This window comes from Syngnathoides biaculeatus, chromosome 11, assembly GCF_019802595.1.
Source record: "Syngnathoides biaculeatus isolate LvHL_M chromosome 11, ASM1980259v1, whole genome shotgun sequence".
Lineage (NCBI taxonomy): Eukaryota > Metazoa > Chordata > Actinopteri > Syngnathiformes > Syngnathidae > Syngnathoides > Syngnathoides biaculeatus.
Window position 1 is genome coordinate 13,950,556 of NC_084650.1, and position 23,884 is coordinate 13,974,439.

The window sequence follows — 23,884 nt, forward strand, 5'->3', positions numbered from 1 at the left end:
ATCACATAGTCGTTTATTTGGCGGATCTGCAAGTAAACATCGTAGCGGGATACAAATAACGTTTACTTCTTGTTGCCGGGTAAAATAAAATTACTTCATGTAAGGCATGGGTGTCAAACTCAAGGCCCCGGGGGCCAGATGCAGGCCGCCACATGATTTCATGTGGCCCGCGTAGGCAAAATCATGTATATCAACTTCCGGGATTTTTGTTCAAATTCGAACCAAAATTTCAAACTGTCATATCATGAGCGATGACGTAGAGATATTGTGAGCATTTTTGTGTTACCAAACATCAAGAATAATTGAAAAACCCATTTCTGATCCCAATATTGATAATTAATTGATATGATGGGTCAATTAAAGATTTTCTTGGTTTCAGTAGTTATGGCCCTCTGACCGAAACCGGCCCGCGATAAAAATGAGTTTGACACCCTTGACGTAAGCGGAATTTGTCACGTTTACCTCGACCGTAACAACAAATCTAATAAATAACTTGAGCAGCATGATTACATAAATAGCTTCAAAAGCATTAAATTGATCCAAGAGATCATCGTCGGATTTAAAAATGTCAGCGCACACATTTCACTGCCCCCCCGATGTACAACGTTTAGCGCGCTAAACTGAACAGCGCCGCCGCAACGAAAGCGACCAGGCCGAGCGAGGACGAGGGGCGGGGCGAGGAGGACCCGGACTGCGCAAACGGTTCCGTGTTCTTCAGCATCCAGCGTTTCTCCTCGTGGAGGCCTTGGCGGTCCAGCTCGGGACCCATCAGCCTACGGATGGTCTCGTAGTAGTCGTTCAACCACTGCAGCTGGAGAGAGAGAGAGAGAGAGAGAGGAGAGAGAGAGAGAGAGAGAGAGAGAGAGAGAGAGGTGAGACCGCTCTCACTATTGCGCTAATAGCATCTGGTGTTCCACAGGGATGCCTACCAGAACCACTTTTGCTCTGTGTGAATGCTTGGAAATTACTTTTTTTTTTCAATTAGATAAATACATTCAATCAATACACCTTTCTCAGGGGTTCAAATCCCGGCCCTGTCTGCGTGGGTTTTCTCCGGGCTCTCCGGTTTCCTCCCGCGTCCCAAAAACATGCAACATTAATTGGACACTCTAAATTGCCCTAAGGTGTGATTGTGAGTACGGTTGGTTGTTTTTTTTTGTTTTTTTTTTTTTTTTCCTACGTGCCCTGCGATTGGCTGGCAACCAGTTCAGGGTGTACCCCGCCTCCTGCCCGGAGATAGCTGGGATTGGCTCCAGCGGTCCTGCCACCCTCGTGAGGATAAGCGGCTCAGAAAACAGATGGATGGCGAGATGTCACAGTGTGTCCTGAATCTATATGATTCTTTTAAATTGAACCAAAGTATGGGAATACTGTACAGACATACGTTTTCCTCAATATTACAATATTCGGAGATCCACCGGTAAATATTATATTCTGATAATTATATTTGTATATTAATTTCCGGCTGTATATTTAAACCAACTGCATATATATATATATATATATATATATAAAAATGAGGGGGCGGGACTTTTAAGAGGAAACCCGCACTCGAAGATGAGGGATATGAAAATATCTGATATGACACCGTTACCGCGTTACATGTTGTGTACGCCTTCGGAACAGGAAGCTTGTGGCATACGAACATGATATCGCTACAAACTTGAAGCCATTTTGACAATTTAAAGGTTATTACATTTGAACGGTCATTTATGATTGTGATTATCATCATACAATTACCTGGACCGGGCTCAGAAGAGAGGCGTCAATCAATTTCCTGTCGTACGGAACCAAGGACACCGTCTCGAACGTCAAGTAGTTGCGGCCGTACTGGAGGGAGGAGGACGGCGCCGTGTGCCGCTTTTTCATCATAAATGTTGATCAATAAGTCGATCAATAAGGGGCGGGCCGCGAGTACCTTTGTGTGAGCGGGCACAACCACCGCGACGTCCTCAATGCGGATCCCGAAGTCGTTCTCCTTGTAATAACCGGGTTCTATGGGGGGGGGGGGGGGGGGATATGCTTGATAAGCCTCCCAAAAATGGCTGGTGTGTCAATTTAATATTTATTAAAATAATGCAAATTCTGACTTTTGAACAATAAGGCTCACCTATGGATGTGAACATGCCTTCCCTGAAGGGGATGTTGTTGCTCTGAAAACCAACAGGCCCTGGACCCAAAAAAATATAAAATAATATTGATTTTGTCTAATATTTATTGTTAAAAAAAAACATAACATTAGGAATAAAAGTAGGAAATTTAAAATAAAAACATTAATATAATACCAGACCTAAATTGCCAAGGATATTCGTTTTTAGTTTATTATTTTAAGTATTTAAAAAAAAATGACATAAAAAAAATAAATACAAAAAAAATATTAAAAGTGTTAATATATATTACCATTTATCAAGTACATTTTTTAGGGTAAACAAAATATAATAATAATTTTAAAAATTACCAAAATGGAAATCAGTTAAAAATGTTAGAAGGTATTGAAATTCATGGTGTATTAATTTCTTTTTAAAAAAATACATAAAAATACACATAGAAGTAGGAGATTTTAAATAAAATAAAAAACATAAATATAATACCAGACCTAAATTGCCAAGGATATTAGTTTTTAGTTTGTTATTTAAAGTATTTTTAAAAAATGACATAAAACAAAATAAATACAAAAAATTAATAAAAGTGGTAATATATATTACCATTTATCAAGTACATTTTTAAGGTAAACAAAATATGATAATAATTTTAAAAAGTCCCAAAATAGAATTCAGTTAAAAATGTTCGAAGGTATTGAAATTCATGAGGGGTATTATTTCTTGTTAAAAAAAAACAAAAAAATACACATAGAAGTAGGAAAAAAGAAATACAATACCAGACATAAATTGCCAAGTATATTAGTTTTTAGTGTATTATTTAAAATAATTTTAAAAAATGACATAAGACAAAATAAATAAAAAAAAAAGTAGTCACGTCTATTACCATGTATCAAGTACATTTTTTTAACCATGTATCACGTACATTTTTTAAGATAAACAAAATGTGATCATTTAAAAAAAATCCCAAAATATATTTCAGGTTAGAAATATTAGACGGTATTGAAATTCATTAAATGTATTATTTATTGTTAAAAAAAATACACATTGAGGTAGAAAATTTTAAATAAAATTTTAAAAATAAATAGATACAATACCAGACCTAAATTGCTAAGTATATTAGTTTTTAGTTTATTATTTAAAATATTAATAAAAAAAATTAAAATTGTAACATATCTTACCATTTATCAAGTACATTTTTAAGGAAAAACATGATCTTAATTTAAAAAATTAAAAAAATAGATTTCAGGTAAAAAATATTAGAGGGTATTGAAATTCATTCAGTGTATTATTTATTGTTAAAAAAAAAACAAATACAATACAAGACCTAAGTTGCCAAGTATATTATTTTTTTAGTGTTTATTACTTAAAATAATTTTAAAAAATGACAAAACAAAATAAATACAAAAAGATAGTAACAAGTACATTTTTAAAGTAAACATAATATAATAATAATATTTAAAAATTCCCAAAATAGAATTCAGGTAAAAATATTAGAGGGTATTGATATTCATAAAGTGTATTATTTTGAATGTGTTAAAAAATTAACAAAATGAAATAATTGAAAAAAAAAAAAGGTTCTATGTTTTAACAACTGAAGATCACTATAATATAATAGTTTTTAGTCAGGGTGGAAGCAAACCGGAGACGGGAGAGGCGGCGTACACTCATGAACTCCGAAATAATTGCCCACGCCGTGTCCTGTGCCGTGGCCGTAGTTGAGGCCCACTTCCCACAATGCTCTGCGGCCCAGCATCTCCATGTTGACGCCTGCGAACACAGCAGCGGTCCAATATCACCTCCCGGCGTTTGCTCGGCAGTACATCAACGATCGTTTCCCCACCTCTGGTCCCGGAAGGAAATATGGTTCGCGATATTTCAATATTCCCCATCAGCACTCTAGTGAAGGCCTCCTGCTCGACGGCACAGACGAGCCCGCGTCAGCCCGTTTCACGCGACGGCCGGAACGCCAAAGACGCGTCGCGACGTCACCTTTTGCGTGGCGGTGGGCGTCCCCCAGTGGACCGTCCTCGTGATGTCGGTGGTCCCGTCGCTGCCGGCGTTGGAGAGGAGAGATGAACGCCACTGATGAGCGCAGGCGAGGCGCGTGCGTGGGGTCGATACTCACAGGTACTGGCCGCCGGAGTCCACCAGGTACATCTCGTCCGCCGTCAGCTTCCTGTCGCTTTCTTCCGTCGGGCTGCGGCGCCAAAAAGCGAAAGACGGAAACGCGTCGTCATTGGCGGCCGACGTGACTCTCGAGCTAGATCAGGGGTTTCAAACTCATTTCTATCGCGGCCCACATTGTAGTCACGGTTTCCGTTACAGGGTCATTAAATCTTGAATTGATTAATTCATCATATTCACACATGAAATTTAGCAACTAGTTTTGGAATCTGAAATCAAGGCTAATACATTTTTCAACTTTTGCTGTTTGGTAGCACGAAAAAATGCTTGCACAATCTCATCGTCATCATTTATGATATGACAATTTGTCATTTAGGTCCAGATTTTGACCAAAAAAATCATGGAAGTTAGTACACATGATTTGGCTTCGGGGGCCACATAAAATCATGTGACGGGCCGCATTTGGCCCCCGGGCCTTGAGTTTGACACCTTTTTTTTAAAAAAAAATTTTCTGGCTGGCATCTGCTTTTTTTTTTTTTTTTTTTTTTTTTTTTACTAAGACAAGCAACCGGTTTATAAAACAAACAACCGGTTAATTATTATAATTATTGTTATATCATAAAACACCAATATATTTTCCTGAATACATTTCTATCACACATTAATAATATATTTCAAAGATCAGTTTTGCTCCACACGATTACAGCTCTTTATTTACCAATATTCACATGTTTATTATTTTTATATTCCAGGGATTACACTGTTCCCAATATTTTGGCCTGTCATATCATATACACATAAAATTGAAAAAAAATATTTGAAAAAGCCCCCACTTTTATTTAGCGTGGTTCTATGACACACACACACACACACACAAAAAAAACCATTTATTTTTATATTTATCCACTTATTTCTAACACTAGAACACTGGTGTCAAACTCAAGGCCCCGGGGCCAGATTCGGCCCGCCACATAATTTTATGTGGCCCGCGAAGGCAATTCTAGTGTATCAATTTCTTTGATTTTTGTCCAGATCTCTCCCAAAATTTCAAATTGTCACCATTAATGATAACGTTGAGAATTGCAAGCATTTTTGTGTTAGCAAACATCAAATTACTCTTGATTTGTGATCCCAAAACTAGTTCATAAATTGTATTTGTGAATATGATGATATGATATGACGACGACAGTCCTAACGGCCCAGGGAGTGTAACCAAAGCTACAATGTGGCCCGCGGCAAAAATGAGTTTGACACCCAAGGCGCGAGAACACAGGTGTCAAACTCAAGGCCCCGGGGGCCAGATTCGGCCCGCCACATAATTTTATGTGGCCCGCGAAGGCAATTCTAGTGTATCAATTTCTTTGATTTTTGTCCAGATCTCTCCCAAAATTTCAAATTGTCACCATTAATGATAACGTTGAGAATTGCAAGCATTTTTGTGTTAGCAAACATCAAATTACTCTTGATTTGTGATCCCAAAACTAGTTCATAAATTGTATTTGTGAATATGATGATATGATATGACGACGACAGTCCTAACGGCCCAGGGAGTGTAACCAAAGCTACAATGTGGCCCGCGGCAAAAATGAGTTTGACACCCAAGGCGCGAGAACACAGGTGTCAAACTCAAGGCCCGGGGGCCAGATTTGGCCCGGCACATGATTTTACGTGGCCCGCGAAGGCAAATCCATTGTTTCAATTTCTCAGCTTTTCTGTTAAAATCTGTCCCAAAATTTCAAACTGTCACCATAAATTGAGAATTGCAAGCATTTTTGTGTTAGCAAACATCACGTTAACCTTGATTTGTGATTCCAAAATGAGTTCATAAATGTGTAAATATGATGAGGCGGTGAAAAATTTTTATCGTTTCACATCCGTGACGGCCCTGCGAGGGAAACCGCAAGTACGATGTGGCCCGCGACAAAAATGAGTCTGGAACATTCCAAATATGACGCGACTAAAACTCGACGTGTGTTTTTTTTCTTTCGACACTTTTAATTTTGATTTTATTTTCAGTCAGGAGGCGAATTGCTGAGCGGGCAAATGCGGTTCTGTTCGCTATAAATGTTGCACACGATCCGTCAAAGTCAACGACAGATATTTTTATCCATACAATGTTTCCGCGCGAGGAGATTTATGTACCTGTAATGCGCCAGCGCGGCGTTGGGTCCGCTCGCAGATATGGTCTCGAAACTGGGGCCCATGTTGTCCTTCTGTTTGCTGAAAAGTTGGGCAATCGTCAGGAGGGTCGCTGCGCGTTTTTCGCGAGCGGCGCGCCTGACCTGCGACAGCGGTCCACGTAGGCGGAGGCGCTCAGCTCCGTCTCGGCCCCGTTCGGCGCCGCCGTCTCCAACCACGTGAGGAGCTGCATGACGGCCGCCGCGTCTCTCACCTGCCGTGATGGCCGCGCTTTCTTTTATTCGTAATTTCCGGCCTACTTTTTTCACACGCTTTCAACCCTGCGGTTTATGCAGTGATGCGGCTTATTTGTGCAATTTTTTTTGAACGGCCGCAAGGGGGCACTCGAGAGGAAGAGGTAAGAATGAGACCGGTGGACTACATGTGCTGAGGAAGTGACTTTTACTGGCCCTGTTAGTGCTGCGTTAGCGTTAGCGCTGCCCTAGCGTGTTGCTGCAGTGTTACTGGCGTGTGTCAGTGATATTTACCGGTAAGTTTTTTTTTTTTAACCAGCCCTGTTAGCATTAGCGCGCCGCTAACGTTAACGCTAGCATTAGCGCGCCGCTAACGTTAACGCTATCATTAGCGCGGCGCTAACGTTAACGCTATGATTAGCGCGGCGCTAACGTTAACGCTATGATTAGCCCGGCGCTAACGTTAACGCTATCATTAGCGCGGCGCTAACGTTAACGCTATCATTAGCGCGGCGCTAACGTTAACGCTATCATTAGCGCGGCTAACGTTAGCGCCGCGCTAATGATAGCGTTAACGTTAGCGCTAGCATTAAACTTTTTGTGTACTTTCTTTATTTGTAAATATCTTGTGTTTGAATGTGGGCTTCAATGTGGGCACTTGCGGCTTTTACACAGCTGCGGCGTATGTGTGTACCAAATGGTATTTCCTTTACAAATGTACTGGGTGAGGTTTGTAACCAGGTGCACTCTGTAGGCCGGGAATTACGGTAACCATAGCAGTAAAACCCAATTTTTATTGAATACAACACATTTTGGTTTAACTGAAATTTTAAAAAAATTGCACAAATCGTCATCATCATGTCAAACGCGACAACAAAAGTGCTGATACTACTGCTAATAAATACAAACTTTGTGTTGTATTCAAAGTAATAAGAGATACTTAAAATATTTGGAGAGCTGATGCATTTGAGCAAGGGTGTCAAACTCATTTTTCTCACGGGCCACATCGTTCCAGTTTCCCCCAAAGGGCCATTATGAATGTGGAACAAAAATATTTTGTCATCTCATCTAATTTACATCATCAATTTATGAACTAGTTGTGCAATCAGAAATCAAGAGTAATGTGTGTTTTTCAACTATTCACGTTTGGTAACACAAAAATGCTTGTAATGTCTCAACTTGATCATTTATGATAAATGACAATCTGGTACAGATTTTTACAAGAATCATGGAAATTGACACTCTAGATTTGACTTTAAAATCATGTGGCGGGCCAGATCTGGCCCCTGGGCCCTGAGTTTGACACCTGCACATTAGCGCATACGTACTCATACAGCATCATCAATATCATATGATTAAAAAAAAATATCTACACTATAACAATGATGAAACTATAAAATAAATAGTAAATGAATAAATAAAATAAAAATAAAAACAAATATTACAGACAAATTATTTGAATTAAATGTAAAATAATGAGAAAACTATTAGTTCTACTACCACTACTAATATTTAAAATAATCTTAAGAATTATTATTATTATTTTTGTTGAGTTTTTGACTTCTTCCTGCAGCTTTTTAAATGTGTAAATTCCCTTGAAATGTTCATTTTCATTTCAGTTTTGTTCAGTTTTGTCTGCTTGCGGTGATTTCACAAGATTTTTTATTTTTTATTTTTTTTTTTAGGTAAATATTATTTTTCACGCAAGTGACACGATCCACGCCTCAACTTCAAGCGCGCCGGGCGACTTACGTGGGCGTCCCGTAAGATGCGCCGCTCGGTCTCGTCTTTCACAGCTTTGGTGGTCAACACGGGAGAATAGGACGTGCTCATGAGTTTGTCCTTCAGGATGCAAGATGGTAAAAAAAAAAAAAAAAAACCATGAATTACATATCATAATTTTTGCCAAAAAGTGACCCAGCCTATCTCAACAGGAGTCCCGATACTTTTGCCCTCGGAAATGCAGCGCAAACGACGTACCTCGGCCTTGATGATCTCATAAAGCGCGTAGTTGGTGTACTCGGCGCCGATCCACACTTTGGCCCCCGGCCGGCCCCTCAAGTACGCCTCGAGGTCGGCCGAGACGGCGTCGTAGCTCCGCAGACGCACGCAGAGCGGGCCGTGGCACGACGCGTTCAGGTACGCCCTCAGCTCCTCCGTCACTCTTTCCGTGTGCACAAACAGCCTGACGGACGCCGCGCATTTCACTACTTGTGTGCGCGAGCGCGTTTCGGTCAAATGTGTAAGGCAGGGGTGTCGAACTCATTTTTCTCGCGGGCCATATTGTTATTCTGGTTTCCCTCAAAGGGCCGTTATGACTGTGAAACAGAAATAATTAATCATCTCATCATAACTACATCAATTTATTAACTACCGTAATTTCCGGCCTATAAACCACGACTTTTTTACACTGCGGCTTATGCGGTGTTTCGGCTAATTTGTGCATTTTTTCTACAGGCCGTGAGGGGGCACTCGAGCGGAAAAGAGTGAAACCGGTAGAATATTTGTGCCGAGGAAGTGACTTTTACCGGTATGTTTTTTTTTTTTTTTATTTAACCTGGTCTGTTAGCCGCTAGCGTTAGCGTTGTGCTTGCGTGTTGCTACTGTGTTACTGTCGTGTCTCAGTGATTTTTACCTGTATGTTTTTTTTAACCGGCACTGTTAGCATGGCGCTAACGTTAAGCTGCTCTGTTACTGCCGCGTCTTAGTTATTTAGAAATGTTTTTTTTTTTTAGCCGGCCCTCTTAGTGCTGTGCAACCGTGTTGCTATATTAAGATAAGCTAAGCTAAGGTATTTAAACTTTGAAAACTCTGTATACCGTCTTTCTTTGTAAATATCTCATGCTTCAATGTGGGCACTTGCGGCTTTTACGTAGGTGCGGCATATGCATGTACCAAATGGTATTTCCTTTACAAATGTACTGGGTGAGGCTTATAATCGGGTGCGCTCTGTAGGCCGGAAATTACTGTAGTTTTGGGATCAGAAACCAAGGGTAATGTATTTTTCAACTGCTCACGTTTGGTAACACAAAAGGGCTTGTAATATCTCAACTATCATTTATAATGTATGACAATTTGAAATTTTGGTACAAATTTTTTCAAGAATCCTGGAAATTGACATTCTACATTTGGCTTCGCGGGCCGCGTGAAATCGCGTGGCGGGCCAGATCTGGCCGCCCGGGCCTTGAGTTTGACACCCGTGGTGTAAAGCGTAATCCCTGCAATCCGCGGAGAACGTACCAGATCTCATCCAAGGTCAGCAGAGTGTACGAGTAGAAGAAAGGGTTGTACGGGATGTCGGCGCCGCGCATGTTAAACAGCCCTTGAAAAGGAGAACAGAAATTCGCCGGTCCGGAAGGTGACTCGGAGCGCGCCGTGCCTAATAAAGCGACCTACAGGCCGTTTCGTCCAGCGCCGACAGCAGGAGCGCGGTGGGCTCGTACGGGTTCTCCGTCATCTGATTCCGGATTTGCTCCACTTTCGTCTGCCAGGACCGTTCTGTGGACCAAACAGTTGACGTATTGTTAGAATGAAAAATGCCGCATCGAATCCCAGAAAAATGGCGGTGGAAGTACAGCACGGGGACGCCTGAACTGGTCGCCAGCCAATCGCAGGGCACATCGAGACAAACACTCGCACTCACAATCACACCTATGGGCAATTTAGAGTGTCCAATTAATGTTGCATGTTTTTGGGATGTGGGAGGAAATTGGAGTGCCCGGAGAAAACCCAACGCAGGCATGGGGAGAACTTGCCAAGTCCACATAGTGGGGGCCGGGATCGAACCTGGGACTTCAACTCTGAGCCCGGTGCTTTCTCAGCTGAACCACCGTGCCACCTTCTATCCTCATTTATCTTGATATATGATATATAAAAAAATGAAAAAACTCCACTTGGAAACAAGATTTGACTTGGAAGTTAAGATTAGCCTGGGTTGTTAGCGGTGACATGGACAAAATGAAATAAAATCAATAGTAAGCCAAATAGATGATATGAAATTATAGTAATTTTTTTTTGCAGTTGTGGATACTGTGCTGCATATACAGTGGTACCTCGTTTTTCGAAAATATCGGTTTTCGAACGAAAATTTCAAGATTTTTTTGCTTCGGTTTTCGGATGGAAATCGGTACTTGAACGCCTCTCACAAAACTCGGAAATAACAGAACGTGCGCGGCCAGACCAGCTGACCCACCCGCGACGCGCTTTGTTATTACTACATTTGGAACCTATTGCCAATTCGAACGAACCCCCCAAAAAATCCCAGAAATAACATAATGCGTGCTGTGGTTGATTCAGTTTTTGAAAAAAATCTGTTCTCAAACCACTTTCTGGAACGGATTGTGGTCGAGAACCGAGGTTGTGCTGTATTTGGAGGTAGGGAACGGATTAAACTCATTTACATTGCTTCCTATGGGAAAGAATCATTTCGGGGGTTGAACAAATCGCACATTGAACACTTCACAAGAAGGAATTACGTTCAAACTAAAAAAAAAAAAATCATGCAATATTTCACGCTCGAGTGTTTGTCGAGCATCTCTATAATCTGAATTTCACTTTTTGAATTGAACTGCTGAACTACATTTGGAACCTATTGCCAATTCGAACGAACCCCCGAAAAAAAAACCCGGAAATAACATCACTCGTGCGGCGGTTGATTGGGTTTTCGGACAAACCGGTTCTCGAACAGCCTTCTGGAACGGATTGTGGTCGAGAACCGAGGTTGTACTGTATTTGGAGGTCGGGAACGGATTAAACTCATTGATATTGTTTCCTATGGGAAGAAAATATTTCGGGGGGTTGAACAAATCGCACATTGAAGACTTCACAAGAAGGAATTAAGTTCAAACTCCGAGGTTCTGCCGTACGTGATAGCGGACGCGGCGAGGCTGCAGGAAGCCAAATCGGTTCTCGAACTGTCTTCTGGAACGGATTGTGGTCGAGAACCGAGGCACCACTGTATTAGAAAAGGTGAAACAAAAAAAAAATGGTGGGATTACATGGTGCACCGCCCCCCCCCCCGGCCTTATCGCCATGGTTTTGCCCGAGTCCACGCAAACCGCTGTTGACTAAAGTTGACCGAAACCAAATAATGCGTTAATGACGTCTCGTACGCGGCTAGCGCGTCCTTATCCAGATCTGCTGTCAGACGCGTGCGTCAACACTCGATTTATGATCTTTCCATTTGTTCCGTTCGCCTCGCGCGCGGGACATTAACGATCTAATCGGGCGGACCGACGCGGGACAACTTCCTTCCCGAGTCCGCGTTCGATCCGTCCGCCGTAAAAATCATCGGCGGCTTCACTTTTAGATAAAGGAAGGGCGGCAACGCACGTATGACACTGTCCGGCAGGCGGATGAGGCCGTCGGGCCGGACGGGCGGTCTCTCCTTCCACACCTGGTCCACCAGGTTGCCGGGCATCGACTCCAGGCTCCGATTGCTCGACTCCAGACTCAATCCGTAGTCTTCCTGCGTCTCTAATGGAGGGAAGGGCAGACGAAGAAGCGCTATTAAGTTTGATCGCCCCCCCCCCCCCCGGTCAAAAACGGCAATGGAGACTCACTGAGGGAGAAGAGGAAGGGATCGAAGCCGATGCGCCCCCCGCGAGGGACCTCCGAGATCAGCCACGCCGCCACGCTGCCGACCGACGCTGCGGAACGAGCAACCGGTCGTTAATGTTCCACCTTCGGGATCGCAAACCGTTCTCCGTGCGAAGGGAAACGAGTCGTAGAAGTGTCCGCCCTGCGTAACGCCCGCAAATTTACCACGTCGTCGCGGCGTTTCAGTGCCAAGGAACTGCGTTGAAGTTGACGGGAGGCGCTTCGTTTGACAGGGCCGTAGCCGTGTCAAATAGAAAAGTCGCCGTCGTGTGGCGTCCGGAAGCAATTAAACGGGGTTGACCTCAATTGCTCGGACCCTGGCGGCTCCAAAATCTGTTGCGCCTTGCCATGGATTTACTCGAGCAATAATTGTGGTCCGTAGACTACCGCAAAAACCTCGTTTGGTGGTAGAAATAGCGAAGAACCATCATTGCGGATTTGAGGTAAAACTGTTTTGACAACAAACGTGCAGTTTGCGTCGTAGTGGGTCGGAATGCGGATTCAGGGCATTAAATTTATTAGCTTAAATCAAGAAAGTAATGGACACCTAGCCCCCCTACCCTAAACTTGACAAAAACATGAAGACGACCGACTTTGCATTTTTGCCCCTCGTTCTCGGTCCCTGGTCAAAGGTCAGAGATCCCCCCCCCCCCGTTCAGGCCCACCGTCTCTTTGCAGCTCCCAGTTGCAGTCCATCTGCCTCTCCGCTTGGACCCAGTAGCGGCTGTCCGTCCACAGCGCCGCTTTGCTCGCCGTGACCACGGCCGTGCCTGAAAATGACAGACGGTCAGTGAACGCGACCCGGTCCGGCTAATCCCGGCCATTGCGCAGCGGAACCTCGGCGTTCAAACGTCTCGGCGGTTGTGCGAATCGGAATTGGACCAAATAAAAATCTGCGGAAAATAATGCCTCGGTGTCCAAACACCTGGGAAAACCTGAATCGGTGTTGACCAAGTAGCTGGGCAACACCAAACAGCCACGGTTCGATGCCGAGACAAGCCACGTCCCAGTCCGAGTCAACCAGTCACTCGTACTCAAGTTGCGAGTACTTCTCTTGATTGATTTTTATCATTTTTCCGTATTTTCTTTGCCGTGGGCCCAAAGAGAAACGGCGGCACTACTAGCAGCGAAGGAAAATGAAAGCAGAGCGAACCACCGCGGATCGAAGGAAGGAGATCATCGCTAAGTACGAAAATGTGTTTGTTAGTTAGGGCTCTTGCTAGCCAGCATCGTATGGCTAAGTCAGCTATTTCAACGAACCGCCTTCTGGAACGGATTGCGGTCGAGAACCGAAGTTGCGCTGTATTTGGAGGTCGGGAACGGATTAAACTCATTTACATTATTTCCTGTGGGAAGAAAATATTTCGGGGGTTGAACAAATCGCACATTGAACATTTCACAAGAAGGAATTACGTTCAAACTAAAAAAAAAAATCATGCAATATTTCACGATCGAGTGTTTGTCGATCATCTCTATAATCCGAATTTCACTTTTTGAAATGAACTGCCAAACTACATTTGGAACCTATTGTCAATTCGAACGAACCCCCGAAAAAAAAAAAAAAAACAGAAATAACATAACGCGCGCGGCGGTTGATTCGGTTTCCGAACAAAATCAGTTCTCGAACTGTCTTCTGGAAGGATTGCGGTCGAGAACCGAAGTTGCGCTGTATTTGGAGGTCGTGAACGGATTAAGCTCATTTACATTATTTCCTATGGGAAGAAAATATTTCGGGGGTTGAACAAATCGCACATTGAACATTTCACAAGAAGGAATTACGTTCAAACTAAAAAAAAAAATCATGCAATATTTCACGATCGAGTGTTTGTCGATCATCTCTATAATCCGAATTTCACTTTTTGAAATGAACTGCCAAACTACATTTGGAACCTATTGTCAATTCGAACGAACCCCCGAAAAAAAAAAAAAAACCAGAAATAACATAACGCGCGCGGCGGTTGATTCGGTTTCCGAACAAAATCAGTTCTCGAACTGTCTTCTGGAAGGATTGCGGTCGAGAACCGAAGTTGCGCTGTATTTGGAGGTCGTGAACGGATTAAGCTCATTTACATTATTTCCTATGGGAAGAAAATATTTCGGGGGTTGAACAAATCGCACATTGAACACTTTACAAGAAGGAATTACGTTCAAACTCCGAGGTTCCGCCGTACGTGAAAGCGGACGCGGCGAGGCTGCAGGAAGCCAATCACGAGAGGCCGTGTCGCCATCTTTTGTCTCGCTATTCCACAGGAAAACCGCCGTTGTGGATTTGGTGATGGGGGGTGAAAGCAGTTCAGACTTTGGACTTTTAGTCAGAAAAGGAGGAGGAAGACGCTGGCTACCTGCCGAGCCCGTGAAGCCCGTCATGAAGGCCACCCTGGCGTCGCGTGGTGCGATGTACTCGCTCTGACACACACACAGATCACGTCAATAATCACACAAATATAAACAGGAAATGCATTTTGGAGAAGGGCGGGGGCGGGGGGGGGGGGTGGTCCGTACCAGGTGGGCGTCGGTGCCAGGGATGATGTAGGCGGAGATTTCGGAGGCCAGCATCCGCTCTCGCAAGTGGCGCAGCCGGAGACCGCTGTCGACGGCTGTGCCGGGAACGTACTGCCGCGCCCGCGCGTTGGCGGAGAAAGACGGATTTAATAACGGGCTTTAATTGCTGACTCCGCACTTCCTGCGTCCCACCCGCGCCAATCATTAACCAGCTGTGGCGAGCAAACGCCAAAACAACTGCGAGCAGATCTGAGGCCACGTTGCCAATATCTTCACGAGTTGATTGCCGTTGATACTTATGTTTGCAAAGTGAAAAACATCGCAAAATATTATATGTATAAATACACACTTAAGGAAGTAGTCTCAAAAACTTTTCATAGCAAAAAATGGCAATGGAATAATATTTCTGTTATGGAATGAAAGTGCTTGCGATGTGTTTTCGAAGCTAAAACAACGGCAATATTTCTTAAAAAATGGTTACTTAAGAAAATATGAAATTAAATATTTCAAATGTGAAAATATTTATTTTTAGCTTGACATTCAGGGGATTAAAGCACTTGTGGTATATTTCAAGACCAAAACAAAAAAATATTAAAAAAAAACATTTATTTGAGACAACCTTTTTCTTATGGATTTGTTATGAAATATAATTCTTGCAACTTTCTTTGTTTTTTTTTGTGGAATCTCAAGTGCCTGCAATATTATTACGATATCAAAAATACTTAAAAAAATATTTATTTGAGATAACCTTTTATCTATAGTTTTGTTATGAAATATAATTCTGCAACTTTCTTTGGTTTATTTTTTTGTGGAATCTCAACTTCCTGCAATATTAACACAACATCAAAAATACTTGTTAAAATTATGAATTTATATTAATTAATAATTAAGTAAATAAAATTGGTAATTAATTTAAAATTGAAATAAATAATAAAATAAATACAAAATACAATTATCTTTACCTGCGTTATTTTGATGGAATTTCAACCAAATATATTTCTTATAAGTACCTATTTAAGAAAATATATGCATCAAAATTTGACCATAACTATAAAGTCACCTTGCATCCTTGGATTTATTTTATGTTTATTTTTATCATAATAATTTTATCATACAAGGTGAACAGTGAAATAAAAAATGTTTATAGAAATGATTTATTTCAAAATATAAATGCAAAAATATGTTTTGAATTCTATTATGATACATATAAATGTAATTAATTAATTAAAAAATAATTAATTTCAATTGGAAATAAATAATAATCAAATAAATACAAAATGGAATTATCTTTACCTGTGTTACTTTGATGGAATTTCAACCAAAAATATTTCTTGAAACTACTTATTTAAGAAAATACATGCATCAAAAATTTTACCAGAACTATAAAGTCACCTTGCATCCTTGGATTTATTTGATTATTATTTATTTTTAATCATCGTACATCACACAAGGTGAACAAAGTAAAATAAAAAATATTTATAGAAATTATTTATTTCAAAATATAAATGCAAAAATATATTTGAAATTCTATTATTATACATATAAATGTAAACTAATTAATAATTAATTTTAATTTGAAATGAATAATAAAATAAATACAAAATAGAATTATCTTTACCTGCGTTATTTTGATGGAATTTCAACCAAAAACATTTCTTAAAACTACTTATTTAAGAAATATTTTAACATAACTATAAAGTCACCTTGCATCCTTAGATTTATTTTATTTTTAATCATCATACAAGGTGAAGAAAGTGAAATAAAAAAAATATTGATAGAAATGATTTATTTCAAAAATATAAATGCAAAAAATAGTTCTATATTTTACATATGAATGCAATTTAATCAAACTAATTCCCCCTCACTGCAAATCTTGCCGGACCATCAACACAGAAACGGAATTCATGAATTATTTATGAAATAGTATTGAAAATATTGAACACACATTTGTAAACCAGAGAAAATGACATTTTTCAATTTGAAACGAAAGGTCAAAAAAAAAAAAAAAACACCAAAAAAAACGTCTCACGCACCGGCGGGGAGATTGAACAGTTCCTCTCGGTGGGCTCCGACAAAGCGACGCCCCCGACGCTTCCTGAAACCAGAAGAGAGAGACCTTGACAAGTCGCCCAAAAAAACGCCTCATCAGCGCTTTCCGCGCAGCGCCGAGCGCCGAGCGGAGTTTCCTCCTTGGACGACGCCAACACCGGTCGGGACCTCAAAGCGGCGGCGCCGAGCCGATAAATCACGTCGTCGAATTCAATCGAGTGCTCCAGTCGACACGTTTTCAATTCCGTCGCGCAGGGGGCGCTTTCTCTTTTGTGTGAAAAGTGAACACAATACAGTCGTAATATTTAGAAAAAAAAAATGGATTTTTCTTTGAAATGTACCTGCCAGGGCCGGCAGAAGCAGAGCCAACACGCACAACATCGGGCCTCCGGAACACGTCCGACTGGAGCAGGTGCACCCTTGACAACTCTTACTCACTCCTTGTGGTTTACAGTTTCTCTCTCTCTCTCTCTCTCTCTCTCTCTCTCTCTCTCTCTCTCTCTCTCTCTCTCTCTATCTCTCTCTCTCTCTCTCTCTCTCTCTCTTCTCTCTCTCTCTCCATCTTGCCTCCTCCTCTTCCTCCACCCTGTCTCATCTCAGTCCAGGGACTTTGTGCAGTCTTATCGTTTATTTTATTTTTTTTAAATCATTATTGCTCTGGGCGGCACGGTGGAGTTCTGAGGATCCGGGGTCGATCCCGGACCCGCCTACGTGGAGTTTGCATGTCCTCCCCCGTGCCTGGGTGGGTTTTCTCCGGGCACTCCGGTTTCCTCCCACATCCCCAAAAAACATGCAACGTTCAGTGTACACTCTAAATTGCCCCAAGGTGTGATTGACAGCGATTGGTTGTCCGTCTCTATGTGCCCTGCGATCGGCTGGCAACCAGTGAGGATAAGCGGCTAAGAGAATGGATGGATTATTGCGCTCCTAAAATAATAAAAAGATAACATGTAATGCCACCGTCGTGTCTTATTAAATTCAAAATGTTTGGTGACAGGCGGCACGGTGCATCAGTGGAAAGTGTTGGCACCACGGTTCTGAGGACCCGAGTTCAATCCTGGACCCGCCTGTGTGGAGTTTGCATGTTCTCCCCGTGCCTGCGTGGCTTTTCTCCGGGCGCTCCGGTTTCCTCCCACATCCCAAAAAACACGCAACATCAATTGCCCCTAGGTGTGATCGCGAATGCAACTGTTTTGTCTCCATGTGCCCTGCGATTGGCCGACAACCAGTTCAGGGAGTACCCCGCCTCCGGCTGGGATAGGCTTCAACCCTCGTGAGGATAAGCGGCACATTAAATGGATGGATGTTTGGTGACCTTAACCCGAACGTCACTTTTATACGTACAACACGTGCAAACCTCTGGGTTGTTGAATGCCTTTCCCGACGCAATTTCAAAGTCTGATTTAAAAGGGCAAAGGTCATCTTGCATTGCTTTCCGTCATCGACAGTTCGGCCTTACTTTATGGGCGTTTATGGAGCGAACGTGTTCAGACCGCGCCACCGATTTATGAATGTCAAATGCGTTCGCCTGGGGTAAATACATTTTCCCTGTGTTTATGTCACCTCGTTGTAAAGACAGCTGTGACGCTTTAAGACAGATGTCGGATTTTTAAAGCTGTACTATGTAACTTTTCGACGACGACAAACGAGCGCGGGTGTCACACTTGTTGCACGTTGCAATGTGTGCATCAATCATAACAGGAAGTCAAAGCAGCTGCGTCCGGCCGGATTAGCGCACCAGCGAGGGGAGATACAGCGCGCACTTGTTGGAAGGAATCCTCCCAAATTCCTGACGCGACAAAGCCGTGACCTGTCCTGAGCGTAAAAAAAAAAAAAAAAAAAAAGTGGAGGAAAGCCAATGAGGCGCAAAAGGCGCCACATCACGTCCCACTCTGGAAAGCTGCCATCAATAAGTTACTCGCGTTTTGGGGGAGGGTTTCTAGTGACCAGGGTAAAAACAAAAGTCGTAACAAGCAGCAGATGGCGCTTTGATACCGTCTGCTGTGTTGGGTCTGTCTCAGTGACAGACTGTTGTTGTCTTCTTCTTGCATTTTATGTCAAATATTTATTCCGTGTCTTTCATGCATATTTTTTTCACTTTTAAATGATCCTGCGGGCCTGATCGAACCTCCTTGCAGGCCTGGGTCCGGCCCGCGGGCCGTATGTTTGACACCCCATGTGTACATTGTACACATTTATCCTCCCGACGTACCTTGTGATGATATTTTGTGTTTTTGTTGTGTCGTAGCGACTAAGTGTCATGCAACTAAATGCTCATAAAGAGAGCTGTGCGTGTATCCATAACCACAAATTTTATGCAGTCTTGTGTATAAACGCCCTGCTAACCAATTTCCATCAATGCTAAAAAGGAAAGCAGGAATAACCGTTCATTTTTTTCCTTTTTTAAGATGCTTATATTGGTAGACGTCGTAAAAATAGGTTAAGAAATGATTCAATTCTGACTCAATTTCTATTTCCATACATTGCATTTGATGGGAACGTTGTCCCTGCCAAGATGGCCGTCACGTAGTCACGTCGATTTACTGCAGCTCTAGATTGTAGGGGAATCTACGACAAATCTATGTATGGGCGGATCAGTAGTCGCAAATTCTGATAGGCCGACACTGAGAAATGACGTCAGTGTCGTTGGAGGATGTGTTACGTTACGTTGTTTACGCAACTTCAAGGGCGGAAGTTGAGCCGCCGTCATTTGCGGACGTTTTAAACGCAAGTACACGTGAAAGAACAACAACAACAACAACAACAACATGGCGACGTCCGCCCTGCTTGGCAAACTCCGAGTGGCCGGACTTTGTCGCAAGTGGTGCTCCTCCCGCGCGTTCGCGTGCACGGATCTCCTGCCCGGCACGGTGGACCGGTTCGGGGGAGTCACGGTGGACCTGGCCGGCGTCGATCTGCCGCAGGACATAAGCGAAAATGCTTTTGGAGCCCTACTGACAGGTTTGCGGTGCTATCTGTGTTACATTCCACGATTTGGCAGAGGCAATTACAGGAAACACGTTATTTGACTTGCAAATTTGGCATCAGAAGTGGGATCTAAACAGGTTGCTCATTTGATTGCCAGCCATTTATTCGTGCGCTACAATGTCACCAATCCAGTCATTCTTTGACTTGAAAGACTTCTCGACGATTGATTTACATTTCGCCAAGACGAGCTCGCTGTCAGAAGCGGGATCCGCCGCGTTGGAGCCCAGACAGCTAGGCTGATCACTCGTTAGCTTTTATCTCACTGGCCACTTAATGATCGATATGATTGGTTTACCGTTAAGACAAAGTCGGTGTCAGAAGTAGGATCCAGACATTTTGCCCGAGAGAGCTCAGTCGTCCATACAGTAGCCTTAATCTCATTGGCCGATCGATGACAGGCACGATTGCTCTAACCTTTTGCTCAGATGAATTGGTGTCAGAAGCGGGATCTGAACACAACACTCCAAATGTCGCCACTAAGATAACTCCATCATCTGTACAATAGCTAGCGCATTGGCCGTTTGATAACAAGCACGATGCATTTAACCTTTCACTAAATCCAAATTTGCAGTCAGAAGTGGGATCAAAACGGGTTGCTCCTTTGATTTTCCAGCCATTCACTCATGTGCTACAATGTCATTTGACCACTTTTTAAGAGAGGCGTGAATTTATCATTTGTTGGGACAGACTTGTCAGAAGTGGGATCAAGCCAATGCCATGGATGTTGATCTTGTATACATCTTTGTCATTCGATCTTTCACTAATTGGGATTATAACACGACATCACCACCCAGTCATTCTTTAACCTAATAGAGTTCTCGACGATTGATTTGCCTTTCGCCAAGACGAGTTTGCTGTCAGAAGAGGGAGCCCAGACAGCGAGGCCGATGATTTGTTAGCTTTTACCTCTTTCTCCACTTAATGATCGGTATGATCAGTTTACCGTTAAGACAAAGTTAGTGTCAGAAGTAGGATCCAAAGACATTTTGCCTTGAAGTGGGATCCGCTGCGTTGGAGGCCAGGCAGCTAGCGCCACCATTCGTTAGCTTTTGTCTCATTGGACACTTAATGATCGATATGATTTGTTTACCGTTAAGACAAAGTCGGTGTCAGAAGTAGGATCCAAAGACATTTTGCCTCGAAGAGCTCAGCCGTCAAGACAGTAGCTGAAATCTCTTTGGCAGGTCGATGACGGGCACGATTGCTTTAACTCAGATGAATTGGTGTCAGAAGCGGGATCTGAACACAACATTGCAAATGTCGTGACTGAGATAACTATCAGTTGTACAATATCTCATTGGGCGTGTGATAACAAGCACGATACCGTTTACCTTTCACTCAAATCCAAATTTGCTGTCAGAAGCGGGATCCGAGCACGAACTTTGCTCCCGTTCATGCGTTCATCGGGCGTCCTTTCTTGTGCCTTTCCCGCCGCAGATTCGTTGGCCCGCTGGAAATCGGAGGGCAAGGTGGCCGTGTGGCTCCGCGTCCCCATCGCGATGAGCCGGCTGGCCGGCGCCGCCTCGGCCCGCGGCTTCACCTTCCACCACGCGCGGGACCGCCACGCCGTCCTGGCGCTCTGGATGGGCCGAGGCGAAAGCAGGCTGCCCCGCTTCGCCACGCACCAGGTCGGAGTGGCCGGTAAGGAGCCGAACGTCCAACAGGGGGCGCAGCGCCGTCGCCGTGGCTTCCCCGACGAGCATGTCGCAACATGTCCGCAGCCTTCAAAACCCCCCCCCCAAAAAAAAAAAAAAAAAAGAAAAAAAAGTCCCCTTTTCTGTTTTGTTGGGCTTTTCTGGTCTGGTCGGACGAAATGAGCGTCGTGCTTACCGACCGAGCGACCGACCAGATCCTGGCAGGACTGCTGTGGTGTGTTCGGTGCTGCCTCGTGTTAGAATTCACAGCGAAGATTCACAAAGACGGCACAGTGGATCAGCTGGTAAAGCGTCGGCCTCACAGTTCTGAGGACCCGGGTTCGATCCCGGCCTCGCCTGTGTGGAGTTTGTATGTTCTCCCCGTGCCTGCGTGGGTTTCCTCCCACATCCCAAAAACATGCAACATTAATTGGACATTCTAAATTGTCCATAGGTGTGATAGTGAGTGGTGCTGTTGTTTGTCTCTATGTGGCTTGCGATTGGATGGCGACCAGTTCAGGGTGTACCTCGCCTCCTGCCCGTTGACAGCTGGGATGGGCTCCAGCTCTCCCGCAACCGCTGTGAGGATAAGCAGCTAAGAAAATGCATGGATAGTTATTAATTGGAGACTTTAAATTGGCCCAAGGTGTGATTGAGAGTGCGATTGGTCGTTTGTCTCTATGTGGCCAGCGGTTGGCTGGCGACCAGTTCAGGGTGTACCCCGCCTCCTGCCCTTTGACAGCTGGGATGGGCTCCAGCACTCCCGCAACCGCTGTGAGGATAAGCGGCTAAGGAAAATGCATGGATAGTTATTAATTAAAGACTCAAAATTGCCCCAAGGTGTGATTGAGAGTGCGACTGTTTGTCTCTATGTGCCCTGCAATTGGCTGGCGACCAGTGAGGATAAGCGGCTAAGAAAATGGATGGATGGATTATTGCGCTCCTAAAATATTAAAAACATGTAACGCCCCCGTCGTGTCTTGTTAAATTCAAAATGTTTGGTGACCGGCGGCACGGTGGATAAGATGGTAAAAACATGCGACATTAATTGGACACTCTAAATTGCCCGTAGGTGTGATTGTGAGTGTGACTGTTGTCTGTCTCGATGTGTCCTGCGGTTGGCTGGCGACCAGTTCAGGGTGTACCCCGCCTCCTGCCCGTCGAAGGCCGGGGTAGGCTCCGGCACTCCCCGCGAGCCTCGTGAGGATAAGCGGGAAAGAAAATGGATGGATACACAAATTGTTGAGGATATTCATTTGGTATGGAAAATGATACATTATTCCGCTGAAGAATAAAGCAGTAATTACAACTGTGCTCAATTATTATTATTCATCCAACATCCATCCATTCATTTTCTTCACCACTTATCCTCACGAGGGTCGCGGGGAGCGCCGGAGCTTATCCCAGCTGTCATATTATATTAAAAAAAAATGGGCAAAATGCAAAATTTTCAGCAACATTTCGATACAATTGCCAACATTTCTGATGTAAAAATTGTCTTATATTCAGTCTGTGGGAAAAAAAAAGATTTAAAAATGTTCCGTATTATTTTCTTGTACTGTTTTTTTTTTTTTATATTGGGAAAGATCGTCAAGGAGTGAATGAATGAATGAATGTTCCCACTTTTGCGTAACAAATGTTCAACTTTACCCGCATCGAATATGATTTTTTTTTTCTCATAATGTACAACAAGCGTGTTGAAGACTTTGTTTCTTGTAAAAAGAACATTTTCTAAATTTTTGACGAGTAATCGATTTATTTTTGTTCCGATGACGTCGTCCTGAGGTTACGGGTTCAAATCCGGGCTCTGGTCTTCTTCGTGCGTCGGTTTTCTTCGGGTACTCTCCCACCTTTCAAAAAAATTGCACGCTGGCTTCATTGATTAAATTGAATCTGATTCTGATTGTCCGGCAAAATTTTGACTTTTTTTTTTGTAATCACCTTTTTGTCCTCTAGTAACTTTATTTTTTCTTCCAATTTTTCTTTTTCTTCTTAACTTTTTTTTTTGCTGACTTTTTCCTTTTCTTTTTTAAATTCCAATTTTTTTTCTTCTTAATTCTATTTCATTTTTAGCAACTTACTGTATTTCTGTCGTGGTTTTGTTTTCATTACAACAGTATAGACCTGTAATAAAAAATATTTACTCGATTTTGTTAAATTATGTTATTATTATTGTTATATTATATTGTTGTTATTGTTAAGTTATATTGTTCAAATGTAATATTGCCCACTTTTGTTGAATATTCCCTGAACTCAAAGCGCAAACCATAGCGGCAAAATCCATTTTTTTTTTTTTCAAATTTGGCTTCAGAACAGGAAATGACGTCACTGCTTCCCGCACGGAAGTCCAAGTCGGACCTCGAACACTCGCCTCCTTTACGCTGCTGTCAAATCCATTTTTGAAAAGGACATAACAGGAGAAAAAACAGGCCCATTTTTTTTTTCCTCGGTCCCGTTTAGTCACGACGTTGTTTTAAAAAAATAAAAATAATAATAATAAAGTCGCCTTCATTGA

General features: G+C 42.8%; 2 protein-coding genes across 3 annotated transcripts in view; one reads left to right on the top strand and one right to left on the bottom strand.

The window, feature by feature from the left end:
• xpnpep2 (X-prolyl aminopeptidase (aminopeptidase P) 2, membrane-bound) lies at positions 1-17,195 on the bottom strand. The gene is made up of 21 exons (XM_061834142.1): positions 17,089-17,195; positions 16,732-16,793; positions 14,699-14,809; positions 14,539-14,602; positions 12,862-12,966; positions 12,160-12,246; positions 11,930-12,073; positions 9,995-10,096; positions 9,839-9,920; positions 8,579-8,783; positions 8,351-8,440; positions 6,509-6,618; positions 6,369-6,446; positions 4,228-4,299; positions 4,092-4,152; positions 3,943-4,012; positions 3,765-3,869; positions 2,111-2,170; positions 1,919-1,995; positions 1,741-1,830; positions 1-811 (listed from the first exon to the last, which is right to left on the bottom strand). The coding sequence occupies exons 1-21, from the start codon at positions 17,126-17,128 to the stop codon at positions 608-610; spliced, it is 2,019 nt and encodes a 672-aa protein (XP_061690126.1). The 5' UTR covers positions 17,129-17,195; the 3' UTR covers positions 1-607.
• The window catches only part of nudt6 (nudix (nucleoside diphosphate linked moiety X)-type motif 6), a 12,395-nt gene continuing 5,443 nt past the window's right edge, over positions 16,933-23,884 (top strand). Inside the window, exons 1-2 of one of the 2 annotated variants that reach the window (XM_061834146.1) lie at positions 16,933-17,159; positions 21,173-21,376. In XM_061834146.1, the coding sequence (XP_061690130.1) occupies positions 17,066-17,159; positions 21,173-21,376 (298 nt within the window). In that variant the 5' untranslated portion in view covers positions 16,933-17,065. Of the gene's footprint in view, positions 17,160-19,392; positions 19,709-21,172; positions 21,377-23,884 lie in introns of those variants that run through there. The other variant, XM_061834145.1, reaches the window with a different exon arrangement.